The sequence below is a fragment of the Chlamydotis macqueenii genome, chromosome 1 (genome assembly GCF_036417535.1).
Source record: "Chlamydotis macqueenii isolate bChlMac1 chromosome 1, bChlMac1.mat, whole genome shotgun sequence".
Taxonomy (NCBI): Eukaryota; Metazoa; Chordata; class Aves; order Otidiformes; family Otididae; genus Chlamydotis; species Chlamydotis macqueenii.
Genome location: NC_141556.1, coordinates 211,369,974 through 211,394,888, shown reverse-complemented (window position 1 = coordinate 211,394,888; position 24,915 = coordinate 211,369,974). Strand labels below are relative to the sequence as shown.

At 42.2% G+C, this 24,915-nt stretch overlaps 1 protein-coding gene across 2 annotated transcripts in view; it reads right to left on the bottom strand.

Moving 5' to 3' along the window:
* TENM4 (teneurin transmembrane protein 4) overlaps window positions 1–24,915 on the bottom strand; it is a 607,238-nt gene that overhangs the window by 150,940 nt on the left and 431,383 nt on the right. For both annotated transcript variants that reach the window (XM_086739706.1, XM_086739707.1), the window contains exons 11-13: window positions 23,279–23,489; window positions 5,707–5,808; window positions 1,165–1,359 (exon numbers count right to left, since the gene is read on the bottom strand). In XM_086739706.1, the coding sequence (XP_086595832.1) occupies window positions 1,165–1,359; window positions 5,707–5,808; window positions 23,279–23,489 (508 nt within the window). The remainder of the gene's footprint in view (window positions 1–1,164; window positions 1,360–5,706; window positions 5,809–23,278; window positions 23,490–24,915) is intronic.

The following is a 24,915-nucleotide window of genomic DNA, read 5'->3' as shown; positions in this document are numbered from 1 at the left end:
TTCATTGAATTGTGCTTTCTTACACCAAAATGAAGCTTTCTCAAGAGATGGTTTATTGTTATAGAGTTGATACCGTCTTCGTCTCTAACATTTATTGACACTGAAGCCATGTTACATCAGAGATGCCCCACTCCCTATACGTTTAATGCATCAAAAGAACTGCTAGACTAGATGCCATTTGAATGTCTGAATCCAATTCAGCCTATTTTCATTGTCCGTAAAATAAAGCCATTTCAGATAAATCTTTATCCTGCATACATAGAGACAACCATAAATTAATTCAAGCCATTGTGATTCTTATACATGTACCAAATGGATGTCTTAAGTCTATTAGGTGGTGCAGAGGTCTTACATATGCACTTGTAAAAGCAGAATTTAAATATAATTATTTTTCAGGTCATCTGCATAGAATTTTGAGAATAATTTTCAAAAGTGCTGAACTTCTGGATGCATTTTTATAACTGTCCAAATGATTTGTAGACTTACAAGCCGTCCACTTTTTCGTTTAGCAATAAGAAGCAGTCACAGACTCAGGAAGACAAAGGTTTATGGTGGCAGGTGACTTCCTACACAAAAAGATTAATGATAAGTGCTAACAGGCACTGTGTTTTTGAGCTTCAAATCTAAATGTAAATGAAAAATGTTTGGGGGCTAATGTGAGGAAAAAAACTATGGAAGAGCCATTAAAAGAGTATCTGATTTTGAAGCAGAATTAATTCAAGTCTTGAGCATTTCTAAGCTTTTAAAACTGACAAGAATCAGAGACTTTCTCTCACATGCCACCATTTTTTGTATGTAAGCAACGGAAAATACTTGGCATAGCACAGCAGAGAAGAAAGCACTGTAAAAGTAATTATACGTTTAGATGTGTAAATGGCAACAATGCGTTAATAAGAACATTTGAACACATGATTAGATGTTCTGGTCTTTCAACGAGATTTGTCTATCTGAAGCATTTGATGGCTTTTCATCCAATTATTGAACAAATATGATAGCTAACGACAAGTTATTACAACACATCATGTTTATGTTGCATCCATCTATTGTATCTCTAAGGTCCCTATTACGGCTCTAAGTGCCAGCCCTATTCCAAATTGCCTCCATCCGTGTAATTACATCACGACAACCAAAGCAAAAGGCTAATTGAACGTATCTTGCAAATACCTTCTTCACAGCTCTCGCCTTTGTACCCTGGGTTGCAGATACAGGTCCCCATGATGCACGTGCCATGGTTGTTGCAGGAGACGTCGATGCACTGGTTCGTCGGGACGTCACATTCTGCTCCTTTCCAGCCGCTATGGCACAAGCACCTCCCCTTCATGTACTGCCCGTTTCCACTGCACAGCACCGGGCAGGATGCTGGCGAAAGAGAAGAGAAATCCCGTTAAAACACAATTGATCACAGCTCTCACGTCAAAAAAGAGCACAAGAGTCCAGCATGGGATTTATATTCTTCATACACAGTCTTCAGCGGGGTATGTTGTTCTTTTACTTGCCAAAACCAATTATTTTACATGGATGATGCCCAGCTGTTAACTGTGTTCTCCTATGAATGTTTAAAGCAAACAAACAGTATTCTTGAGCTAGAATATCTCTTTGCCTTGTGTCTCTCATGCTTTTTTTTCACTAACTAAACTCAGAATTGTCCTGTATTCTGACTTTTCAATGTACTGATGTCTTCTTTCAGCAGCACCACTGACTTTAGATTCCTTATTGCCATCCCTGACCCGCTGCCAGACGTCATACTTTCCTTGACACTGTCTCTGCTGTGGGCCTTAGCTGCACACAAATCACTCCCCTGTTTTTCTGTTGCAATTCTCAGCTTTTCGTGTTTCTGTTGCTTTCCTCAGAGTCCAGAATGCCACGTTGAGACTATTTCTCTGATTTAGCTCATGTCAGGCCATCAACTGAATCTCCAGCCCCCTTTTTTGGTTATCACCTCTGCTGGACTCCATTTGTCATCAGACACTAGTCTTTCCAAGCTCCCGGAATAAATGTTCTCCAAACCTACCCTCCAAACCTACCCCTCTGATCTTGGATCAGTTTAAAAAGGAGTTGAAATCATCCTCGTTTCCAGCAAAGTTGGCTGATACTCAAGGCCAACCAGATACAGGATTTCTTCCATGTGATAAAGGGCAGAGGAAGATGACAAGCTCAAGCTGTGGCATGATGGATTAAGCATTTTCTGAGCTAAATTTGGAAGATGTCAGGCAGAGCAGGATGGGATGAACTGAAGGACACAGAGTAGGCTCCCCAAGGAAGCAGAGGGCATCAAGGACCAGACCCCAGCCTCCATGACCAAAGCTTTGGTCATCGCTGCTCTCTAAGCTTCCTTCAGCTCCTCTCTGATGATGCAATCTCCCTTTTCCATTCTCCACACCTGCCACCTTATGCTCCTTTTGTCCTCTGTTCTGATTTTTCCAAGGAAGCTGCTGATTTCAGTCCCTCAGAAACAATAGGCTTCCCCTGTTCACTATCCCTTGAAATTTCTTCTTGCTTAAGTCCTGTTGTCTTCAATTTCATTTTGCTGAAGCTCAGCTGCAGGGACGTATATTCAACACAGGTTTTTCTCGTTCAGTGTTGCCCATCATCCTTAAGTGAGAGCAACTGTGCTTCTCATCTGCCCCTCAGAAAGGCATTTAAAAACATTTTTATGCAGAACAAATGTGAAAGGAATTTTCCAGTCTGCTGCTTAATTCAACTGCATTAGGCAGGTGATGAAGACAACGTACCTCTTTTGCTTCATTCCTGACTGAGTACAAGTCAGAAGAGGTATTTACACGGTTAAGGGCAACATTCCTCTCCTTTTCTTCCTACCTTTTTGGACAGTAATTGCATAACACCCATCCTTGTTGTCTCCATAGAGCACTGCCAGCTCTATTAAGCCAATTTGATATGCAGTGAACTATATTTGCCTGACCAAGATAAAAGAGGTTTCGAAACAAAAAGAACTTGGCAACTGTTATTACTGAGGATCCCTCTGCTCGCTTTAAAGGAAGCACGTTGCAGCAGTGCATTTCACGCGCATCATTTGCAAGGAGATAGCTATCTATACTATACGAGACATAAATTGTTTAAGATACACTGCGTTGTGTACATGGTTCACAGGAAACTCAAGTCTGTAATTTCATTTTTCAGCTAGTCTGATGGAATTTTCCACCCCCCTGTCCCAAATTTCAAATGCTCACTAATGGAGCCTGTTCTTTCAAGGCACTGGAAGAGGATAGCCTCCCGCTCTTTCAACAAGAAGAAAGAATAATTGCCTTTAACCAGGGAGAGGTTGCTGAGAAAGACTTACATGTTTTCTGACAAGGCAACTGATCACTCAGTACAAGATCAGATAAATGACTGGCCATCTGCAACAAGACCAGTACTCTACACAGGCCTCTATGGAGAACATCTTCAGCACAACCTGGAGTGTGCCACTGCAAACGTCAAGGCAACGGCAAGAACAAGACCTCCTTTGTACCATACCATAATGAACAAAGACAAAAGACCTCTCTGGAATTTTTCCACTGCTACTTGGGCAACTCTTTTTCATATATAAAGATATGTAATTATTGTTTGATCACTCAGATTCCAACAAAAAATATCTAAGATGCTGAAATTACAGTAATTCTCTAGTGTGGTTATGGCAGCAACAACCCAAACGCACACCACTCTTCTTGTAAAGTTTACCAGCAGAGAGCAAGATAATTAGTTTGTTTGTTTACTTTATGTAGAACTTTAAAACACCATCTCCCATGTTCAAGGAGGCCTCTAAAAAGCCCGTGAACACACGTCTGGTGATCTGTTCTCATTTATTTGGTTTAAAATAATTGGTTAATAATACATTAATAATTAACCATTATTAAAAACAGAAAGGCTTTTTGCTCCACATTTTCCCACCCAATTGGATGGTGAATTACAAGGCTGAATTGAAACAGAAGAACACTCAGGAAATCTATGACCTAGAAAACTTTGAGTGGGCAGAGACCTGCTTATTTAAGGATTGCTGTTCAGTACAGGGACCGGTATGTGGCTGCAGACAGACACTGTAGCAGCCGGTTGCTGCTGTTGCTGCCCTCTGAGGGATTTGTAAGTCAAAAGCGGCGTTTTAATTTCACCTGAAAACCAACAGGAACCCCACGCTGGGGCCCTTGCATCGGATGCTCACAGCAAGACGATCCATTTAACAAGGCCACAGAGTGGAAATGCGTATACAAATAGCATTTTGATACTCCAGGTATTAATCTGTTCTCCTAAAAGCAGAGACTGATGAAGGGAGGTAAGGTCCTCTGCAAGTGGATTCAGAGCAAAAGTTTAAATATTCTGACTCACAGTGAAGGATCTTCTCCTTCTCCACTGACTCTGCAGGGAGCCTTGGAGGGAACAAACCCTGAACTTCTGCCCCTAAGTAAAGTTAGGAGGTGTGAGCAGGAATATGCTGTGGGAGACAGAAAAAGACTTTTGTCTCTACCTCTACAGATTTGAAAAGGAGCTTGGAAATGCAAACCAAGTGTAAGGAAACGCAAACCAAGTGTAACCCGAGTCAGCAAGAAGTTTGACATAATAGCTCTCGGGGATGCAGATCATCACATCCATCTTCCTGGGCTGTGAACTCTGAAACAGCTCCGGGGTTTTAGCCCAGACCACACCGCCTCAGCAGAGAGCTCCCCGCCTGCAGAGTGTGCGGCCGTCCTTATCTCTTGGCCGGGCTACAGCGATGTGACCCAAGCTCAGCCGGAGGAGGAGAGGACGTGGGGTTGGGGAGAGTTTAGACCTCTCTCTTGGGAAGAGGCCAATCTGCCTTCCAAAGAAGCAATGGGCTGGGGTGAAGGCCTGACCTGTTGCCTTAGCAAAGCTCCTTGTGTGGGCACTAACTTTTTACACTACCTCCCTCCTCTGATTTATAAATCTGCACTTAGTTTGTTGGACCGTTCGAGCCAAAAAAAGGCCTTGAAAAGGTTGATGCACAGCATTCTGGCATTTCCCACATGCAACGTTTTGATTTCTTGGTCTGAAATATGTTCTTACTAAAAGTACTTCAGTTTGTTTTTTAAATGTTTAAATAACCTAAAAATTTCAGGTCAAAGTAAAACCCTTCCAAAATCATTTATTAAAAATACTTCTCACTTGAGCAGAATGTATTATATTTTTTTTTTGCTGGGGTAAGCCTGCTTCCCAGTCATCCCAATTTTTTTTCACTTTTGGCCAGAGTATCCAGTTTTTCCTGCCATTTCCAACTCCTAACCTCCCTCTAACCCTGCCCCGCTCCCCACAGCCAGCCTTCAGCGATCCTTCACAGCTCGGTCAGGCTTGCAAGGCCTGCAGCCATGAAAAAGGTACTTACATTTTCCATAATCTGTGTCTTAAAAGAAAGTATCATTACAGGGTCGTGCCACACAATGACAGAGTGCTCTGCTAAAGAAACAATAACGTCACATTTTTAAGTCAGGTTTTCTAAAGTCACTCCCAGGGAGAAAATTCCCTGTGTGACATTTTGCTTGTCCATACGCAGCTCGGGGGTTGTGTTGTTGCTAAGGTCACGGCAATCACGGCAAGTGACAAACAAATCCACAGATCCGACCCGTTTCCATTCTACAGCAACTTCCCCAAGCTGGGTGAGGTGTACTTTGTAACAGGCGCAGGCATGAATATAATTTCCACAAGAAAAATGTTAACCAAAGGAGAGAGGAGAAGAGTCAATCAAGTGTAAACTCCTACCTCTGCCACAGTCAGGGCCCAGAAAGCCAAGGAAGCAATGGCAAGTCCCAGACACGCAGTCTCCATTCCCATAGCAATTACTGGGACAATTATCCACTGATTCTGGAAAAAAAAAGAAATTAAGATACTTCTTTAGGCAAGAAAACACTTCTGAGGTTGGAGGAGGTGGGGGCGCTATGGATAGCAGGATGGTTGAAACCTCAAAGCAATCGCTGCACATGGGGCCGAAAGCATTCTTCTGAGCTTCACTGAACAGCACTCATCCATTGACACCAACGGACAACTCAACCATGACACGCTAGTGCGGAGCGACTGCAAATCCCACTGCTCAGCACCCACCAAGCTTTGTCCTCACTCAGTACCCGAAAACTTCCAAATGTCTTTTCTTCCTGCTTATTTTTCCAACCATTTTCTCTCTTTGAATTGATAGGAGAGAAGCAATACACGCCCTTCTCATGGCAGAACACGCATCGTTGGTCTGATGTTGTTGAGTCAAGTAAGTGAACTTGGGGCATTTATTTGTGCCAAACAGAGCTGAGCTATGATAGAAATCTCCCCCATGAAGTTCACTGAACACAGACCCTTGGTTCATCTTCTCTGCCTGTTGAAATATTATTTCTTCTGGTTTGTTCTGCAATATTATACGAACAGCCCAAGGTGCCGGGGCTAATATCGTATTTTGGTGGAACAGGAATGGGACTATTCCACATTTTCTTTTGTTTCTAGTTATCATCTTAAATTCCCTGACTTTGGCAAAAACACCGGCTATTCATCTTTCAAGGGAAGTCAACAGGTAAGCAAAATGTTATCTAGCACTTCTATTTTGTGGACAGTTCAGAATATTTGGACTAAAAATTTTCTTTCATAAAAGAACACAAGCTGGTAAACATCACAAATACAAAACAGAACAAAAACAATTTTATTTTCTTGACTAAGCTGTGAGTGAAGATTGAGTAAACGTGAGTGAGGCCTGGAAAGATGATGGAACGCCATGGTTCATTCCACACTATTATTTCACGTTTTCTCAGCAGGAGATGCGTATCAGATTAAAACTGCATTCAATCACACAGGAGGGGCACTGGTGGTACATCTATCATGCAGTGGGGTGAAAATCTCAGCCGGGTGAATAATGACCGTGCTTTCCTAGATGTACTTCGTGAGGCCTCGTGGTAGCAAAGACATCTGTAAACTTCCTATCGGTGCGAGTGAAGAGAACCAGCTGCAGCAGAGATGTGCAGATTAGTTTCTAATCACAAATGAAAGGAAGTCTGTTTCTGGATGGATGTTCTCCAAACAACAGAGCTTTCCGAAGGATGTGGTGCAATTTAATCTTTCAGAAATGACAACAGCAGTTTTAAATAATAAGACCAATTTCAAGCATTGATGTTTTAAGTCTTGGCATCAGGCATCTCACAATCAGCTAGCTCCACGCAGCAAGGTAGGTACAAGGAAGTGCCGTCAGTTTTCTAACACTTAAGCTCTATAGTTCAGCAGATATTCACTTTCCGGTGTCTGGAAATACAATCAGGGCATGTACTCAACACCTTGGGCTTGAGTTGCCATCTTTATTCCAATCAAATATCAGCCACGTTTCCTAGAATAAAGAAACAGCAACTCGGGCCTTGTACATTTATACTGGTACTTAAGTATACTAACTCTCCCTTACTAGCAGGCATAAACACAAATCTATCCTGTAAAAGAAAAGTTAATATTAGTATACAGCCTTCAAAAGCTTGTGATGTTTTAATTTCACTGGTGAAAACAAAACAAAACAAAAAAATAATTTTGATTTATGCATTTTTCTCCATGCTTTTTTTTTAAAAACCTTTAAAGCCTTTCTGTCTTCTTTTCAAGAAATATATGCAAAAATTAAAAAAAAAAACAATTATTTACTGATGCATATGCACATAACTGAGAAACATGAATTTTTGGTGGCATCCACCACCTCTCTGGGCAACCTGGGCCAGTGTTCTCTCTCCATCTTTCCTGTAGGCTCCCTTGAGGTACTGGATGAAGATTCATGCAGTACATCTTTGCCTCAAAGCTGCTCCCAAACAGCTCAAAAAGTATTTGCATAAAGAAAGCAGTAAATAAACCTGCTTTTTTCTCATGAAATCCAGAGCTGATGTGAACAAACAAGGCTTGCGACTTAGGCTTGTGAGCAACAAGTCTGAGAGTTGCATGTGCAATACTGAGCATGGTCCTACTTATATATAAGCCTGGAGAAGAGGAGGAGCCTGGAGAAGAGGAGGCTCTGGGGAGACCTGATAGCAGTCTTCCAGTATCTCAAGGGGGCCTACAAGAAAGATGGGGAGAGACTCTTCAGCAGGGCCTGTTGTGATAGGACGAGGGGTAATGGCTTTAAAATAGAGGGAGGTAGATTTAGATTGGATATTAGAAAAAAATTTTTTACAATGACAGTTGTAGAGCACTGGCCCAGGTTGCCCAGAGAGGTGGTGGATGACCCATACTGGAAACATTCCAGGTCAGGTTGGATGGGGCTCTGAGCAACCTGATCTGGTTGGAGATGTCCCTGTTCCTTGCAGGGGGGTTGGACTGGGTGACCTACGAAGCTTCCTTCCAACCCAAACCATTCTGTGATTCTATGATATTCTTAGGTACAATCACAAACTGGAATTTCATTTTACTTTGAAGATTGCAGGCATTCGCAAGTCACACTCACTTAAGACTTCCCATAAAAACCTCTGTCTTCATCCCAGGACTGACTTTCATTTCAGTGGTCACAGGCTGTGCCAGTTGGACAGCTGAGTCTATTTTCTGGCCCTTCTGAAATGTACACGTAACACATCCATGCACACTCCTCTAATACCTAAATTTCAAACTAAACAGGAGGAGGAGAGTGACTTGGCATAAGAAATCAGGAAGTCATGATGGGGCAACCCTAGGAAGAATGAAGAATCAAATGGATGAATTTTCAGAAGGGAGGACTTAGCCAAACTAATATCTAATGGGCTTAGATGATAGGAGAGTAAATTCTAATGTTCAGGGAGCCCCTAAGTGAGTAGCCCAAAGCAACGTTCTGTCTTTTAAGTACATCCATGGTCAACATCGCTACAGAGGTGACAAACGGTCAATTAATAAATAAAACTAGGTCACTGCAGCCATGGCTAGGTTCTAGTCTCCATTCTACAGCTTATTCTGTCAGCAGTTACACATAATTAAAATGATATTTTCTAACACATACAAAATTCCATATGGTGTTTTAAGACTAGTGCCATGGGAACTACTTGAGAGAATCATGACAATGTTTTGTTTTGTTGTGTTGTATGTAATTGTTAAAGTTCTCTGTGAGACTACGGACAATTCTTTTTGGAAAGAGATAGATGTTCTCTGCTTTCAGTCTGACTCCCACAGCTTTCTCTTGGCTTCCAGATCTCTGAAGTGATCTGATTGACACCAGCTGGTAAGGGCAAAGATTATTAATTGGAGGGTCAGCCAATGATGCATGATGTTTTCATATGGTTTTGCTATTATGTTCAGAGAGAACATTGAAAATGCAGCTCCCATATCACTTTCCAACAACCAATGGCAGGAGGAGCAAACCTCCCAAAAACAAAGAACTCACACTGGGGACAGACCTGCAAAACTTAAGGTGGTGTGGCTTCAAATTAGGATTGCAGAAGCTTGCATATGGAAGCAATTGTTCTGCCAGCTTCAAAATCTAATTAGCAACTGAAAAAACAAGTAATTTCCCAAACAAACATTGTAAACATCCAGTTCTCCTCTGAGAGAAGGAGTAAATGACATAATGAGACACGCTGCCTTCAGATCCCCACTGTCTCATTTTGGAGAACAATACAGAAATGCCTGGTCTGAGGTCTTACTCCCCACCTTAGTCCAGCCTGCCTCGCTCAGGAAAAGGAGGATGTACAGAAGTGCTTCTAGATTCATAAAAATCGAGAGATGGAAAACATTCATTAAGTGTGAAAGCCTAGACTTCTCCAAGAGCAAAACTCTTCTTCTGAAGTACTCTTTAAAGTCCTTCTCACTCAAAAGCTTTAATTATCAAAGCAGAGAAAGAAACAGATCATGGTCTGGAGCAAACCAGCTTTACCTCATGCACCACGTTGACTTACAGCTGCTGAGGATACCTTGGGACTTTTGCCTTTTTTCTCAAGGGGACTTTTTCCAGTATGAATAATCTCACAGTTGGTAGATTTTGAGGGAAACTTGGCTGAAATCTTTATCTCGTTGCTTGTTTTCCCACTGCAATCACTCCTTACTCTGAGAGATGCTATCAATTGGCACGATCCTGCCCATACCCAGAAGACTTCACACTATACTATCTTGCATTTAAGGATACCACTGAGTTCAATAGGAAATTGCTAATTGTTACCATTCCCATTTTTTTTAGGCTCGTAATCTGAGGCTTAGGCAAATACACCGTTTGCTTCATATCATAAACTGGCTCATGTGACAGCCACAAAGCTCCCAGGCTCGTGGTCTGCTCAGGGGACCACTTTGCTGCTGATGGAGAGCCCCGTGAAAGCCAACTCGACTGTGGTGAGCTCCGTAAAGGTCTGTCAGCCTGGCTTACAATTCCCAACGTGAATTACCTTTATCCAGATGAAATGCAATAAACATATTAAGGAGGCAGACAAATTGTTAGATGCTTGACGGACTTCTCTTTTACATACTCACCATGTTCGTTGGTCAGCGGTACAGCTACTTTAACGGTATTTCCACTTTATTTATTTACTATGCAACGTTCAACTTAATAGCCTGTTTCTCTATCTTTGGGCCAGAGGCCAAGGCAGATGTTTGCCTGACACCAAATCCTATTAGAGGCTGCAGTAACACAATTGTGTGTTACAGATAAATATTTTATAGCCTACACTTGCCACCAAGCATCATCATTCCCTAGGCATCTAGAGGCAACTATCTATTGGCAAAGAAAAACCAGTTATCTCGCTGGGAATTGAAGGCAGTAGCTTTCCTGGGAGTTAATAAGCACCAGGACTGCTTTCTAAGAACTGATTAAATGCCATTCAGGGCAGTGTGGCTGTATGAATTCAAATAGAGAGAGGTAGGTTTAGATTAGATATTAGGAAAAATTGTTTTACACTGAGGGTGGTGGAACAGTGGGACAGGTTGCCCAGAGAGGTGGTGGATGCCCCATGCCTGGAAACATTCAAGGCTCGGTTGGACGGGGGCTCTGAGCAACCTGATCTGGTTGGAGATGTCCCTGCTCCTTGCCGGGGGGTTGGACTGGATGACCTTTGAAGGTCCCTTCCAACCTAAACCATTCTATGATTCTATGATTCTAAATGTAACTATTTCATCCAATAACCTCAAAGCGTTATTCTGGAACTGGCAGCGTTTGGTGTCAGAAACACGTAGGAATAGCGCTACAGTAGAATAATGATACTTTAACGAATCAGTGCTAATCTCAGGTTCTGGAACGAAGGTTCAAAGAAAATGAAACTTGTTTCACCAATGAGAATGTTCAATATTAGAAGTGAGATGCAAAGAAAAGAGTAGGGGTTTTTTAGGTAACCTCACTGTTTGGCCTCTTCAACTAGTGGTCTGCTCCACCTCTACACAAGAAATGGCCTCAGAATCTCTGTGCTGATGGGAAGATGTATGAAGCTGCTGAGCATGAAGTAAATTGCCACGTCTTCCAATCTACCAACCCAGGGAGATACAGTATATATACTGATTGGTGTAATAAAATGTTCTACCTTTTCCTTGTAAATGACAACCCTCTGTATACACAGATGCATTATTTTTTTTTTAAAGTAAGTCTATTAAAAAAATACTGGAAGTAAAATAAAATATTTACAGGAGATCTGTTTACTGCATCAAATAAATACCTATATTCATTGTCACACAGAAATAAATTGTTCCTGGCTGTCCACTGACCTATTTTCTGCCCGGCCATGCTCCCCTGGCTGAAGAAGATGCTTTGCTGTGAGGGAGGGAGCAGGTAGGTAGATTCCACAGTTCATATCTCACCTTGAAATCCTCTGTGTGAGGCACACCAGTGCAAAAGGGCCATGAGGAGTGCACAGCATCCCTCTAACCCTACAATGAATTACATCCCATGGGAGAGTGAAGTAATTCCACCTTACTCTCTGCTGCTGCACCAGAGCAACCTCAGCAAGCCACACATTCTTTCTCCGAGATCTGCCTGTCCAGGATAAAGCTGTCACCTACAAGCTCATTGCAATAACATCTCTCTCTCAGAAAAAAAGCTCCCTGTCACTGCCCCGACTACGACGTTAGCAATAATTTTAATAGGAAGTCAGGCAGTATAACATGAAAGGCAAAGAAGATTCTGAAGCTCTGTGAACACATTTAATTTACTTCCCAGTTGCAGAGCTTGCAGTCTTGTTTATTTTTCAAAGAAATGATGCTACTTAATTGAATTTCACTGCAGGGCAGGTTGGATTCTGAGCCTAGAGAACTGTCACCTGCCGTTGTAATAGTGATAACAATGCCAAGGGAGACGTGGAGGTGAGAGGGGATAAAGCGGGTTTCAGATATCTCGAAACATCAGATTTGACATTATGAGCCAAAAAAAAAAAAAAAAGAAAGGGGAAAAAAAATGCCCTGGAAACAAATGCAATGCAGAAATGCTGGGTTTGGTATTCTCTTGCTCCTCTTTTTCCTTCCCCAGTTGAAGTTTGAAAGGACCGACTGCTTCGTATGGTACATCCTCACCTGCTGATATTTCAGTTTTGCTGCTTCATTTGTGCTTTATAAGGCTTTTACATTTCTAGCTCAAGTAATCTACACCTGGCAGCCAGGGATGTGAACGTCTTGACAGCATCACGGAGCCTCAGTCATTATTTCTGAGTGCTCTTTCACAGCTTCCTCTTCTGTAGGGCACCTCGCGTGGTGCTGATACTGCTAATGCCACTTGATGATGTGCCAGGTTTTGATTTTTTTTTTCTTTTCCTGAAGCCTGGGAGGTCTGTTTTAATTAAAGATCCATGCATACAACCCTGTTCGCTCTCATATCCCAGTGGAACTCTAACCTTCCCATGCAGGTACAGGGATGCTAAATTAGGAAAAGGGCAACAGGCAGGCAATTCTTTAAACAGCTCCTTAAATCACTCCTGATTCTGGGAAGTCAGAGTGAAGTACAGTAATCACAGTATCCAATTGCATGTTATTTTTCCCCCTACTCTTTCTCTGTAAGAATTTTTTAAAAAAGAAAGCCATTTGCAATGGCAGATGCCTCACATCTCCATTGGTGTGCTGACAGCAAACTCCCGCTCCAGCCAACAGCGACTCCAGAGGCTGGGTCATTTTAAAAGGTGACAGTGAAACACAAAAGGTTTGGCATTCAGGATCAGTTTGGGTTGCTTATTGAAACCATCAAGAGCTGCTGAGTTTGCCAAATTTGACAGTACATCATGTGAGCACATTTTCCCTTGAGTTGTACTTTTGCTTCTAGATCTGGCTTGAGATATCTACCCAGGTACTCGAACAGCTCTCACCACAATGTCAGGTCTTCTCACGCTATTTCAAGCACATTTGACTCCAAGCCCAGTTGAAAATGCCACAAAACCAGTTTTTTTTGTACACTATTTTTGAACTTCTGTTCTACAGAAACAAGGACTAAGTGGGAATAGTTTGGGGAGCAAATAAAGAACAAGCTCGGCCATTTCAGAAGCTCATGCCACATTTGGTCCGAGTTTGGTTTGCCCTTCGAGAGAGAACTTTATCTCACTGCTTCATTCCTTTCTCTCACTGCTTCCTTTTTAAGAAGAAATCTTTCCAGTGCAGAATGCCTTATAATCTAAAGCTATCAGATGGTTGTAAGCATAAGGTGCAGTGGGATTTCAAAGGCACTTGGGCACTGTTCTATGTACATTACCATTTAAATTAATGGTAAAATCTCCTTTGACTTCACTGGGACCAGAATGAAGGCAACTTTTAGAAAATCCTGCTAACGTATTTCTGCTGTTCATGGGGATATACAGGGAACATTGTTTCTTCCCTGAGAATGTGAGCAGTGATAAAAGCTTGAAAGAGCCCAGGGAACACCGTTCTGGAGGAATCATACATTGGCCATCTATAAAAACCCTCTGCTCTAAGTCACTTGAAATGTGATCACAGGTTAGAAGTTAGCTGGGGAAAAAAAAATAAATCAGTGAATTATTTTAAACAAGGAGTAGCTGAAGCCTTCTTCCTTCTGCAATACAGCTTCTAAGCACAATAACACTTTAAATCCATACTTGTAACACACAGATGACAAGGCTGTGGAGATCTAGAAAGACACCTTGCAAACATTTCTTTTTTTTTCCCTAGTTTTTCCTTTTTTGCAGCTGGACTATTTTTAAACCTGAATTTCGCTCCAGTAAATGAAACTCTCATATCCCCAATTTGCCCAAGGGATTGCAACGAATTTTGGTTTTTTTTTTGTTCCTTCCTACTCTCATAAATTGTTACAAACTAATACAGGAAACAACAATTATTCAGCCTTCAGGGTTCAACTTCTGGAGCTGCAGTAGCGAGCGGGAAGTTCCTTCACGTTCAGTACATTACAATTTCTGCTCTTGTAGCTCAGGGCAAGGCTAAAGCCAGCTTTGCATTTCAATTTAAATGATGTTGTAAGTTGGTGTATTCTAGGGGAAAAAAAAAAGCAAACCATTCTTGCATACAGACACAGAGAGGACCTCATATGTTAGCTCATTTGGTCAAACAAATGCCATGAAACCTTGGCAATGTTATCACTTTGGGTGCATTAAAGACTAAGTTTCATTTTACACCAAGTCTTTAGCAAACACATCCAGCCTGGTAAATAAGGACGTACAGGCTGGGATGGCTGATGTCTGAGGTCCCAGTAGGTAGGTGCCTGGTGCTAGGAACATGCTCTCAAGCACAATGCGTGGTCTCCAGTCACTGCTACAGAAGGGTCTTAGCCTTCTCTAGGTTTTATACCAGATCTGCTGCCCTGTTGAGATGCTCTCAGTTCCCTGGGGCATCTCGGGTGCTGCCAGATGCCTGTGCTAAGCAAATCCATCCAGCTCTCAGTGGTCTTCGATGAGGGCTACAGAAAAAGCAGAACTCATGGCTCTGTTTTTCATAGAATCACAGAATCATAGAATGGTTAGGGTTGGAAGGGACCTTTAAAGGCCATCCAGTCCAACCCCCCTGCAAGGAGCAGGGACATCTCCAACCAGATCAGGTTGCTCAGAGCCCCGTCCAACCTGGCCTGGAATATTTCCAGGGATGGGGCATCCACCACCTCTCTGGGCAACCTGGGACAGTGTTCTGCCATCCTCATTGTAAAAAATTTTACTTCTAGCAAACGCGCTCCACAAACATGGTCAACTCACGTTCCTTTTCAGAGCCTCCAGCTCCCTAGAAATCACTTTAACATAATTTAATTCTTTTTCTGAGGCTGTTGTAGCACTTGGACAAAGAAAGCAGTCACACACCTAATACACAGACCTGCTATCATAATTTAAAAAGTGAAAGTATCCCAGGAGATACTGTACAGACTGTGTCCTTCCATTCGGCCCCATGTGAAAGTGGAAATTGGCCCAGTAACTCCTGAGGTGCCGACGTTATTGGCTTCTGTTTTCTTTTCTGCTCAATTAAATGCATGCAATTACATACACTTTTATGCAGCCCTGTGAAAATTAAGTCTTGTTCTAGTGCAGAAAGGCTTCTCCTTTTGTTTGTGGATGAGTACCTCCCACAACCTTATTTCTGTGCTTTAGCAGGGGAGCGTTCACGGAGAGCAAAGCCTGCACAGAGCTGTGCTCACAGCTCGGTAACGCGACGCCGGAATAAAACAAGCTGTGCTTACATTAGCCCGCAGTCTGGGGCGCGTGGAAGGAGCTATATAGAAAAGTGTAAAACCAAAAACCATATGCACTGCTCTGCACATTTCTCCCGAAGCCATCAGATATGCTGTGTTATTAAGGTAGAATTCTGCTGTTCTGAAAAAAAAAAAATTGATCTGAAAAAAAGGGGACAGAAAAAGCAAAAAGAATGAAAAAGGCTTTAACTTCAGTATTAAATAAACCTTTTCTTGACCCTAAAACTGAAGTAATTACCCCAATCAATAAACCTTCTGTACAAGCTCTGTCAGATGAGGAGAACTTGCCTGCCTGCAAACAGCGGACTGACAAGCCAGTTCCAGGCTACCAGTCCATGTAAGCACCGACACAGGCAAAGGTTTTCAAAACGACAAATCTACCTTTATTCTTCTACCACTTTAAAGCACAAAGACAAAATCTGGATCATTAAAGATATTCAGACACCTAACTTCTACTGAGATGATCACTTACTGGCATCCAAGCAGTCTTTACAAACACGGCTTAATTTCTTTTGTACAATATAAATGAAAATATGTGTCTGCTTGTCGGCTCTTCCCACCCAAATTATCACTTGTAATCATAAGATCTGTTGAAAGAGGAGTGCACATACACAAACCAAAATTAAAAAAAAAAAAGAGGAAAAAGCTCAGGTATAGCATTAAATAAATTATTCCATCTTTGCTTTAAAGCTAAGCTAACTTCGCACACTAATTTTCTACTGCTAACTTTTTCTCAGAGGGCATCAATGAAGAGATACACCCTGTATGGAAAGAGCAGCTGTGGAAGTTTTTACAGCCAAGTATCTGACCTTTACAGGCTTCTTATTATTTAATTATCTTTGAGATGTGTCCCTAATTTCCCCTTTATTAGAGATGCCTTCCATCTTCGAAAGAAAAAATCCTGAAATAATAATTTTGCCTGCCATTATGGCTTGGGAAGCAGGGTTATTATGTAAGAATTGTTTCAGACACTTGCAGAAAGAAAAAAGGTCATGGCAAATAACATGTAGATTTGAAACGATGGGTCTGACTTCAGGTTTCTTGGAAGCGCTGCAGCTCAAACAAACGCTGGCAGAAAGCTGCAGGTACAATTAGGGAATGATGTGCCATAGATTCGTGTACAAGCATTACTGACTGAAGCTGAAGGGGATTTAAGAACTGTGAGCAGTGCTTGATCTGTTAGGAGTTATCCAAAAAGGCAGGCAGGGAGATAAACTCCAACACTGGGACATGCTCATCCCCTTGGCTCACTTCATTGGAAATGAGACTGTTCATAATTTTTTTGGGGGGAAAAATGTAAAAAGATTAAGGGGGCACTGATAAAGCTGTCGGTGACCTCTAGCTGCTGAAGTTTTAGGGAACATATCGTTATCCATCTGAAAACATCATCACTGTTTTACTGAAACTAGCAAACAAAAAACCTCTGGGCACAGAGAGTGCAAAATAATTTCACCCCTGCACATCCTTCCTTTCAGTTCCAGATCCAGGCTCAGGCTCTGTTTGCTTTTTATTAAGCCCTATAAAGCAAATAGATTAGATCTGCACATAGGCTGGATGAAAAAGTGAAATCTCACCAAGCACACTGCTACACCTGCTCAGAGAAGGCAATTCTTCCAGCTCCTAGAAAGCTCAGACTGAGGGAATTCACCTCACGTGTCCGTCTCCCCAGGTGATTCCCTGCCCATTCAGCTGGGCTGGATTTGGCTAGGATGGAGATGGCAACCTCCTGTCTTCTTGGCATCCTTCTGCACGGACTGATTGAACCCTCACCGAAGGACTTCAAGTCCCGTGTCCAGCTGGATGTTTAGAGGAAGACACCTTGCAGCACTGCAGCATAACCTGAACCTACTCTGGGGATAAGCGTTAAGTTTTCAATCAAGTAGAGCTGTCAACCTAACGTCATTCATGAGACCAAATTCAGAAGGGAAAAAAAAAGAAAAACCACAACCACTAACACAACGTGGCAGGGACTCACTTTTTGCCTCCTACCTGAATTGAGTGACTGCACCTTTTCTAAACTCTACTCAACTGAGACCTACAAGCTTCACGACACTCCGAGGCGCTACGTAAGAGCTGAAAGCAGGAAATAAAGCATCAAAAAAGGGATGGTAGCAACAAGAAGGTAATCAAAAAAGGCACTGATCACCTGACAGAGCGTCTGTCAAGTAAGAGTTTGTAAGCTTGTAACGTAACACAGAGCTGAAGGCAAAAAACCGCTTGCAGAGCATGCAAAGCTCTGCTGTTGTTTTGCAGGACGGAGATCAATAACAACAACGGTGAAGGTGTGATTTTCCTCCCCGCCATGGTTCTCATACGCCACTATATTTCTTTTTCTGCGTGGAGCAAGCAGAAGGAAAGAGTTGTGAATCTGGGAAGGAAGAAGCTACTAATTATCTGTAGGGGGTTACTAGAAGGTGGAAGTGCTCAGAAGCCCCTCTGTGAAACACAGGAAGGGCTAAGATGCCCATACTCATGCAACTGGGGAGGACACCACTTGTAGTAACTGAGCACTTCTGTGAAGCAGCTAAATTAACAAAGGGTCCTGATTCTGCAAAGTACATTCCTAAACTTTCAGCCTCTTTTGCTGGACATAGCCTAAGGAGAAGTTCAGAAAAGGACAGCTGGGACACTAAACCCATGTTTTCTCATTCAGAGCCCTGAAGATCTAATTGTACCTGGGGGAGTTTTAAGCCAAGTAACTCAGGCGCTAAGGATCTAGAAGAAAGCATAAGCCAGAACGGATCACATCCCATGATAGTCTGCACAGTCTCCCGACCCATCAATATTTACATGAAACCAATTTAGACTTTTCCAGACATTAGCAAAGGAAGAGTAAGTAATGTCATTGGCTTTGAGACTGGAAGTGGATCACACTTGTGCACCCCCTCTGAATTGGAGGTTGATGGAGTTTAAGTTAGCCTAAAATAGTCAGCAAAAGGGAAGCAAATCTGAGTTACTCAGGCTCTTCCTTTTTTCCTTTGCCAAGAACAAGCTAAACACAAAGGCTTTTTCACCCTGAGCTACGGAAGAGTCATTCTTGCCACCTCTCACAAGGAGGGCTCCCAGTCCAATGCTTGCTCCTGTGCCCTGTAATTTCTTCCCCCCTCTCTCAGCTCAGTTCTACCGTGACATGCTCCTCTGTTGGCGTCCTCCTCACGTGTGAACTGCCCTCCCAGGGACCGTATGGGGCTGGGTTGTACCCTAGGCCACTGCAGGAAGGGAGCCTGCCTTTTGATCTATATTGCACAGAGCTGCATGTGCTGGCAGCCCCTTAGATATAAAATAAACCGGCAGCTCGCTTCGCTTTGATGGAAGAACGTACTTAAAGTAGTTTCCTTTACGGATAGGAGAGGGGGCAGGAGGAACAACGGTCCTTTTCTTAAACTTAAGCAGCATCTCTTGCAGAAGATAAAAGTGAGAGAAAACCTTGCATCCTCTCACAGGTGCTCTACATGTGTTTCCTGTTGCTTGTTGGGTGACGTGCTGCTTAACAGCGATGCTTTCCTCTCACTGACAGCTGATTTTGTTTTTTCCTTTTGATTTCTCAGTGGCCCTGCATGGCCGAGCTTGCCTGAGCTCAGCAGGAACAGCTGCTGGAAGACACCTTCTCTCTGACTCCATAGATGCTGCTTTCAGGCTCTCAGATGTTTCTTGCTTCTACCGAGCAGATTTTTGGCCAATATCTCTGTCTCAGATGTGCTGATTCCAGCTGATTCCTCAGCCTACTATTTTGCTCCACTTACACCAGATTGCTCTGAATAAATCACCACTATCAGGCAGAGGTGAATCCACAAGGCGCTTTCCAGAGAAGCGTTTCTATTAGACATTTCAGCAAGTGCTGCCAATGTAATTTACAAAAAGGTTAATTTATTATTGAGAGACCTTGATTGACCGTTCCTTTATAATGCCTTGCATTGTAATTCAGAGGAATGGGAAATAAAAATGCTATTAAAAGATGAAAACTTTCCCAGAATAATATCTTTTTTTTCTCTCCACCTGAATTGCCTGTATTATGCAGAAGTACCAGCTCAGACGGGCGTTACGATGCTGTATTCTCCCCCGGTGTATGTGCAGTGGCACGTAACACGCACCCATTTTGACACCACCTAACTCTTTAGTGACGATGGTTTCACGTCCTTTTGGAAAACCGGCTAAACTGCCATCTCAAAAATCAGCGCTAATGTTCCTGAGTGGATTTAGTTACAGCCGTATCTGGTTCCAAAACTGTATGATGGACAGCCTCACAATTTATTAAATTAACTCTATGTTACCAAATACGGAATGCAGATGCTTTTTTTTTCCCATTTTTCTCCAGTTTTCACTGGAATAATGGAGGCCAAATCATTCCAGACAAGCGCTGCACAGTAATTGCAGCTGATATTGTCATACAGAGCCTGCAACAATTTTACTGGCTCTGAAAAGTTCAGTCTGTTGGAACATAGCACATATCCTTGGAAAATCAGCACCCTTTCCATTCAGCATTTTTACTGCTGAAGTAAAAGCTGTAGACCTTTACTCAGGTAAGTCCTTACTCAAAGGAGAGGTTTGCCTGAGGAATGACTGCTCACTTTGGCTTCGTGAACTCATCATTATGATCACCATTATCAATTTTGTGCTTTCTACCATTATCCGCGATTACTAATTAATGCTTCATGCATTTTCCCAGCAGTTCTACCACCCTGGCAGCATCTCCGGGGAAATGTCACTCTCCTCAGTTTTACATGGTGAGCAGATGAAGCACGAACCTGGGCTGGGTCAGAATTAGCACATCGGCCAGAATTCAGGAGTTCCAGGCTGCTGGTCCTCTTCTCAGATCACCGGATCCTACTTCTTCCTGCATCGCAGCTCTACTTTTCACACACACTCTCACTATAAGCACTATGTGCAAAATAAAGAGAGATTTTTCTACGTGCTCCTGCCACAAAAATCAAATTAAATGGCAGCTTGCCTCTGACAGTCAACACAACTCCTCTGCAGGTTCCTTACCCCACACAGATAGATCTAAGGCTCCCATCACATGTGACTTGATTTATTTGTTTGCCATTGTGATTTTACACCCCAGTTCATAAACACCATGTCAGGTTGCTGTATCCTCTTTACTCTGGCACCAACAAAAATTCTAACACTACAGTACTACGGTATTTATAGACTTAAAATCTAGCAGCCCTGTCTTGCCAGACCTCATGAATACACTAGAAAGGTTCTGAAGCATTACAGTACATTTACACAAAACACCTGCCTTGATTTTTTTTTTAAACAAGCTGTTGAAATCTAGACTAAGAAGAAAGGCATCGGCTTGTTACAGCTGTTACGGTTTTTACGGTACTTATAAAAATGCTGCACTTCTCCTACCAAATTCTAGCCAAGAAGCCACATCTTCCTATCTAAAAATTTTACTTATCTCAAGTGAGTTTCAAAGTGCAAGGCTTGTACCTAAACAGTTTTTCCTGTACGTGACAGCATTGTGTTGCTCTACGGCTGCCAGTGGGCAAAGTGATTCCCACATACAGGCAAAGCTCTCTCTTGTGTAGCAAAAGAAAACTTACTGGCACTGAAAGACAGAATGATTCAAGGTCAGTGGGGGATCGAGGGAAGTGATTCTGCTCCTCTACTCTGCTCTCGTGAGACCCCACCTGCAGCACTGTGTCCAGTTCTGGAGCCTCAACATGGACCAGTTGGAGAGGGTCCAGAGGAGGCCAAGAAGATGATCAGAGGGCTGGAGCACCTCTCCTATGAGGCCGGGCTGAGAGAGCCGGGGCTGTTCAGCCTGGAGAAGAGGCGGCTCTGGGGAGACCCTATAGAGGCCTTCCAGTGCCTAAAGGGGGCTGCAGGAAAGACAGGGAGAGACTCTTCAGCAGGGCCTGGTGTGACAGGACGAAGGGTAATGGCTTCAAAACAGAGGGAAACAGATTTAAATTAGATATTAGGAAAAATTTTTTTACACTGAGGGTGGTGGAACACTGGCCCAGGTTGCCCAGAGAAGTGGTGGATGCCCCATCCCTGGAAACATTCCAGGCCAGGTTGGCCGGGGCTGTGAGCAACCTGATCTGGTTGGAGATGTCCCTGCTCCTTGCAGGGGGGTTCGACTGGATGACCTTTAAAGGTCCCTTCCAACTCAAACCATTGTATGATTCTATGACTGTTCTGCTTATCATGTGGTCATGAAGGTACAGCAGATTGTGAACAAAAAAAATAGGATTGCCCTAAAGACAATCTGACCTGCTGCTCATCCATGCCACTCCCCTACTGTTCAAAGGCAAATTAATAATGTTTTGTCTTTTCCTCACCACTCTGCCTTAGTGCAACGAGGCCAAGCGAGAAGTCTGGCTAGAATTTCACTTAGCATCACTTTGAAAACAAGAACATCTAGTGACTCTGATTTAAAAGCATTTTCTGCTGTGACAGCCTTACAGATTCTCCTGTGTGGGAAATTTAAACTGGAGACATTCTTAGACAAGGAAAAAAATGTCACTTTCAGAAGAATACCTGGAGGTTCTTTTGGGCAGAAGGTGGTCAGTAAAAACTCAAATCGTTAAAACAAACTAAACGGAAGTAAACTTGCGTCCTATAGAGCAACACTTCGACTTCATAAGTTAACACACAGCTATTTCTGGTCTTACTTAACTGTGAACAGGATTGAACATGTGTATTTCCAGGTTTTAAATTTAACAGAGTATTAGAGCAGTGTTTCCACTTCTGCCTTAGATAAACTTTAGCGCTAAAACGGAATATTGGGATCTTAATGACTTTGCTTTAATAAGACCTAAACTTTTAATTAATCTGCCAAGACAAATTACAGCCCATAGCTCTTAGGTAACTATTGCAGACAGCTGAGACTCAACACCAATGCCTCTTCTGGGAGAGGGATTAATGGCAGCTCTGGAATGAGTCTGTTTTTTTCAGCAAAGAAAAAAAAGTCCATTAAACAATCATTGCGGCTAGAAGAAAGCTGAGTGCTAGTTTTATGGAGCAATCGTTAAATTATAACCAAATGAATCTGGGTATATGAACAGTTTCAGCACGTCAGTCAAATTTAAAATTGAGTATTATTGAATTAGAAACAGATTCTGATATATACAGGGTGGAGGAAGAATACCCAGTGCGCTAGACTGTCAGGCAGCATCCTCTCCTCCTTGGACAGCAACAAGTTGGTGCCTTTGTGTCGAACTGGCAGAACACTTCACTGCCAGAGAAACTGAAAGACTTGTTTAGTTAATTTGTTCTTCTTAAGAAATCTCAGCTTCTTTCTATTAGCAAGGAGAAAGAAAGATTCCTGTTACTGTGGCTCCTACTGCCAAGCCTTGCAGTGCTCCTTATTGGAGTTTTAACCCCAGAACGCTGCCTGAACTCCAGCTTGAGCAATTTTGACAGTGCTCAAAGGCAGCACCATTCGTCACACAAAATTGTTGCACGGTGCTGCCGTGTGCTTGTCAATCGTTCCTACACCTCTGCACCAGAAAGAGAAAAAAAACCAACCAAACAAACAAAAACCTAAATAAAAGATCAAAGGAAGAAAATTAAGGAGGGAATTTCAAGCTTGTAATCCATCTTTGGCACTGGGTAGGATATCATTACGGATATAGTTACTAAAAAGGCCTACAAAATACTTACGAGATAGTTAGGGCCTAACAGAATTCAGCCTGTTGCTAAGGACATCCCCTCCAACCATTCACTTTCAAACCACACAAAGCTACCGTGCAATTTGAGTGTGTGCGTGAACACCCGGCCTCCAGGCATATTTAGGAGTTTAGGAATAATACAGGAAATCCTTACCAATAGCAGTAGTCAGAAAAGAAACCACTTCCGATTCCTTGCCGTCATTGTAGAAGGCTAAATGCCATATTCCTGAATCCAAATACTGGATAAACCCTGTCTCGTGGCTGGACAAGGGCACAAAAGTTCTGTGTTGCCGCTGAGGTCCTTCTAAGCTTCTGGCCTCTTGTGTCAGCAGACGTCTTCCATCGAGGAGCTCGACAAAGTCAAACTGAAACATAAAAAAGAGTGATGTTTGCGTGTATTTCAGACTTCCTAAAGCTTAGTCTCTTACTCTGGGTCTATCTTATGAGGGAGACAGGAATATTTTGTGTCGAGTATTAGAAATGTACATCTACAGAAGCATCATAAACAGGATTTTCTCTGGTAACTCAAGTATGTTCCTGGACTACCTGCAAGTAATGATTTTGGAAATAGCTAGTACATGAATTTATTTTTCTGTAATTACATGAATCAAGAAGTCATCTCTATTAGAGATCTATTTAGAATGTGATTTGGGGCATATTGACCCTACTGATGTGTTCTCATTTTGCAGAAACACAGGCAGGGAAACAGGAGGCCCGGGAACCATGCCTAAATTGCACTGTAAGTATGATGATAAGAAGCTTATTTGTTAGCTTCTTTGTGTCTTGGCTAATAAGGAAAATAGACGGAAAAATGTATCTAGCCTAACTGGGTTGTTTGCCAAAATTGCTATGGGTCACCAAGGAAAAGATAAAAGGCATTTGTACGTAAATTCTGGTCGAGGTTTCGCAGAAGTATTTTGCTTAGCCAACAGGAGTTTTATCTTAAAACAATAGCAAAAGTGGTTAAAAAGATGGTTGTAGAAGATGAAGATGGGAAAGAAATAAAGCCATATTTAAAAGTCCCATTTAGAGAGTGGCTTTTGGAAGTTTTCCTCAAAAGAACATATTTATTTTTTGCCAGGGCAACTACAGTTGAGCAATTGCTTTTATTTTGCTACTAGTACTGAAACTACCTTTAGTTCCCTATTTAAATAACTTTCCACTGACTTTCTGCAATAATTTTATTTTGTCTGGCAATATATTAATGGGATAAGTCAGATACAAGCCTAGCAGGCATCACAAATGTTAAGTGAACCTTATCTAATCTGACTTTTATTGTGTGTTTAGTTTTCTAGAACCTCTGGATTGCAGTCCAAAAAAAGAGAGATGCTTGTAGAATGCAATCTGCCTTATCCTAAAGTTGACATCTAAGAAATGTCCAGTGGATTGTGCCTTATGAGCATCCTTTTCAGTAAAATTTTACATATTAGATGTAAATGCTTAAAGCTTATGGTGATGAAAATAATTTCAAGGCACCCAGCTATGGCGAGCTGCTGTTGTTGCAGTCCAGTCTGGGAATCTGGGTTACGCTTACTTGGGGCTTTCTGCCAAGAGTAAAAGTTTATTTTTATAAATACTTGCAAGATGTTGCTGTGGATGCTGGTCACTTTGCAAAGTTTACTATTTGTAAATATTAATTGAACGAAAAATGGATTTTGCTTTATTGCACTTTAATACACTCAGAGATTCTTAATATGCAATTAGAGTTATTGCAAGCAAGGAAATTGTAGATAAAAACCATGTTAATCAATTCGAATTGTACCAATGGAAAAATGCCTCCCGCAGGCTGTG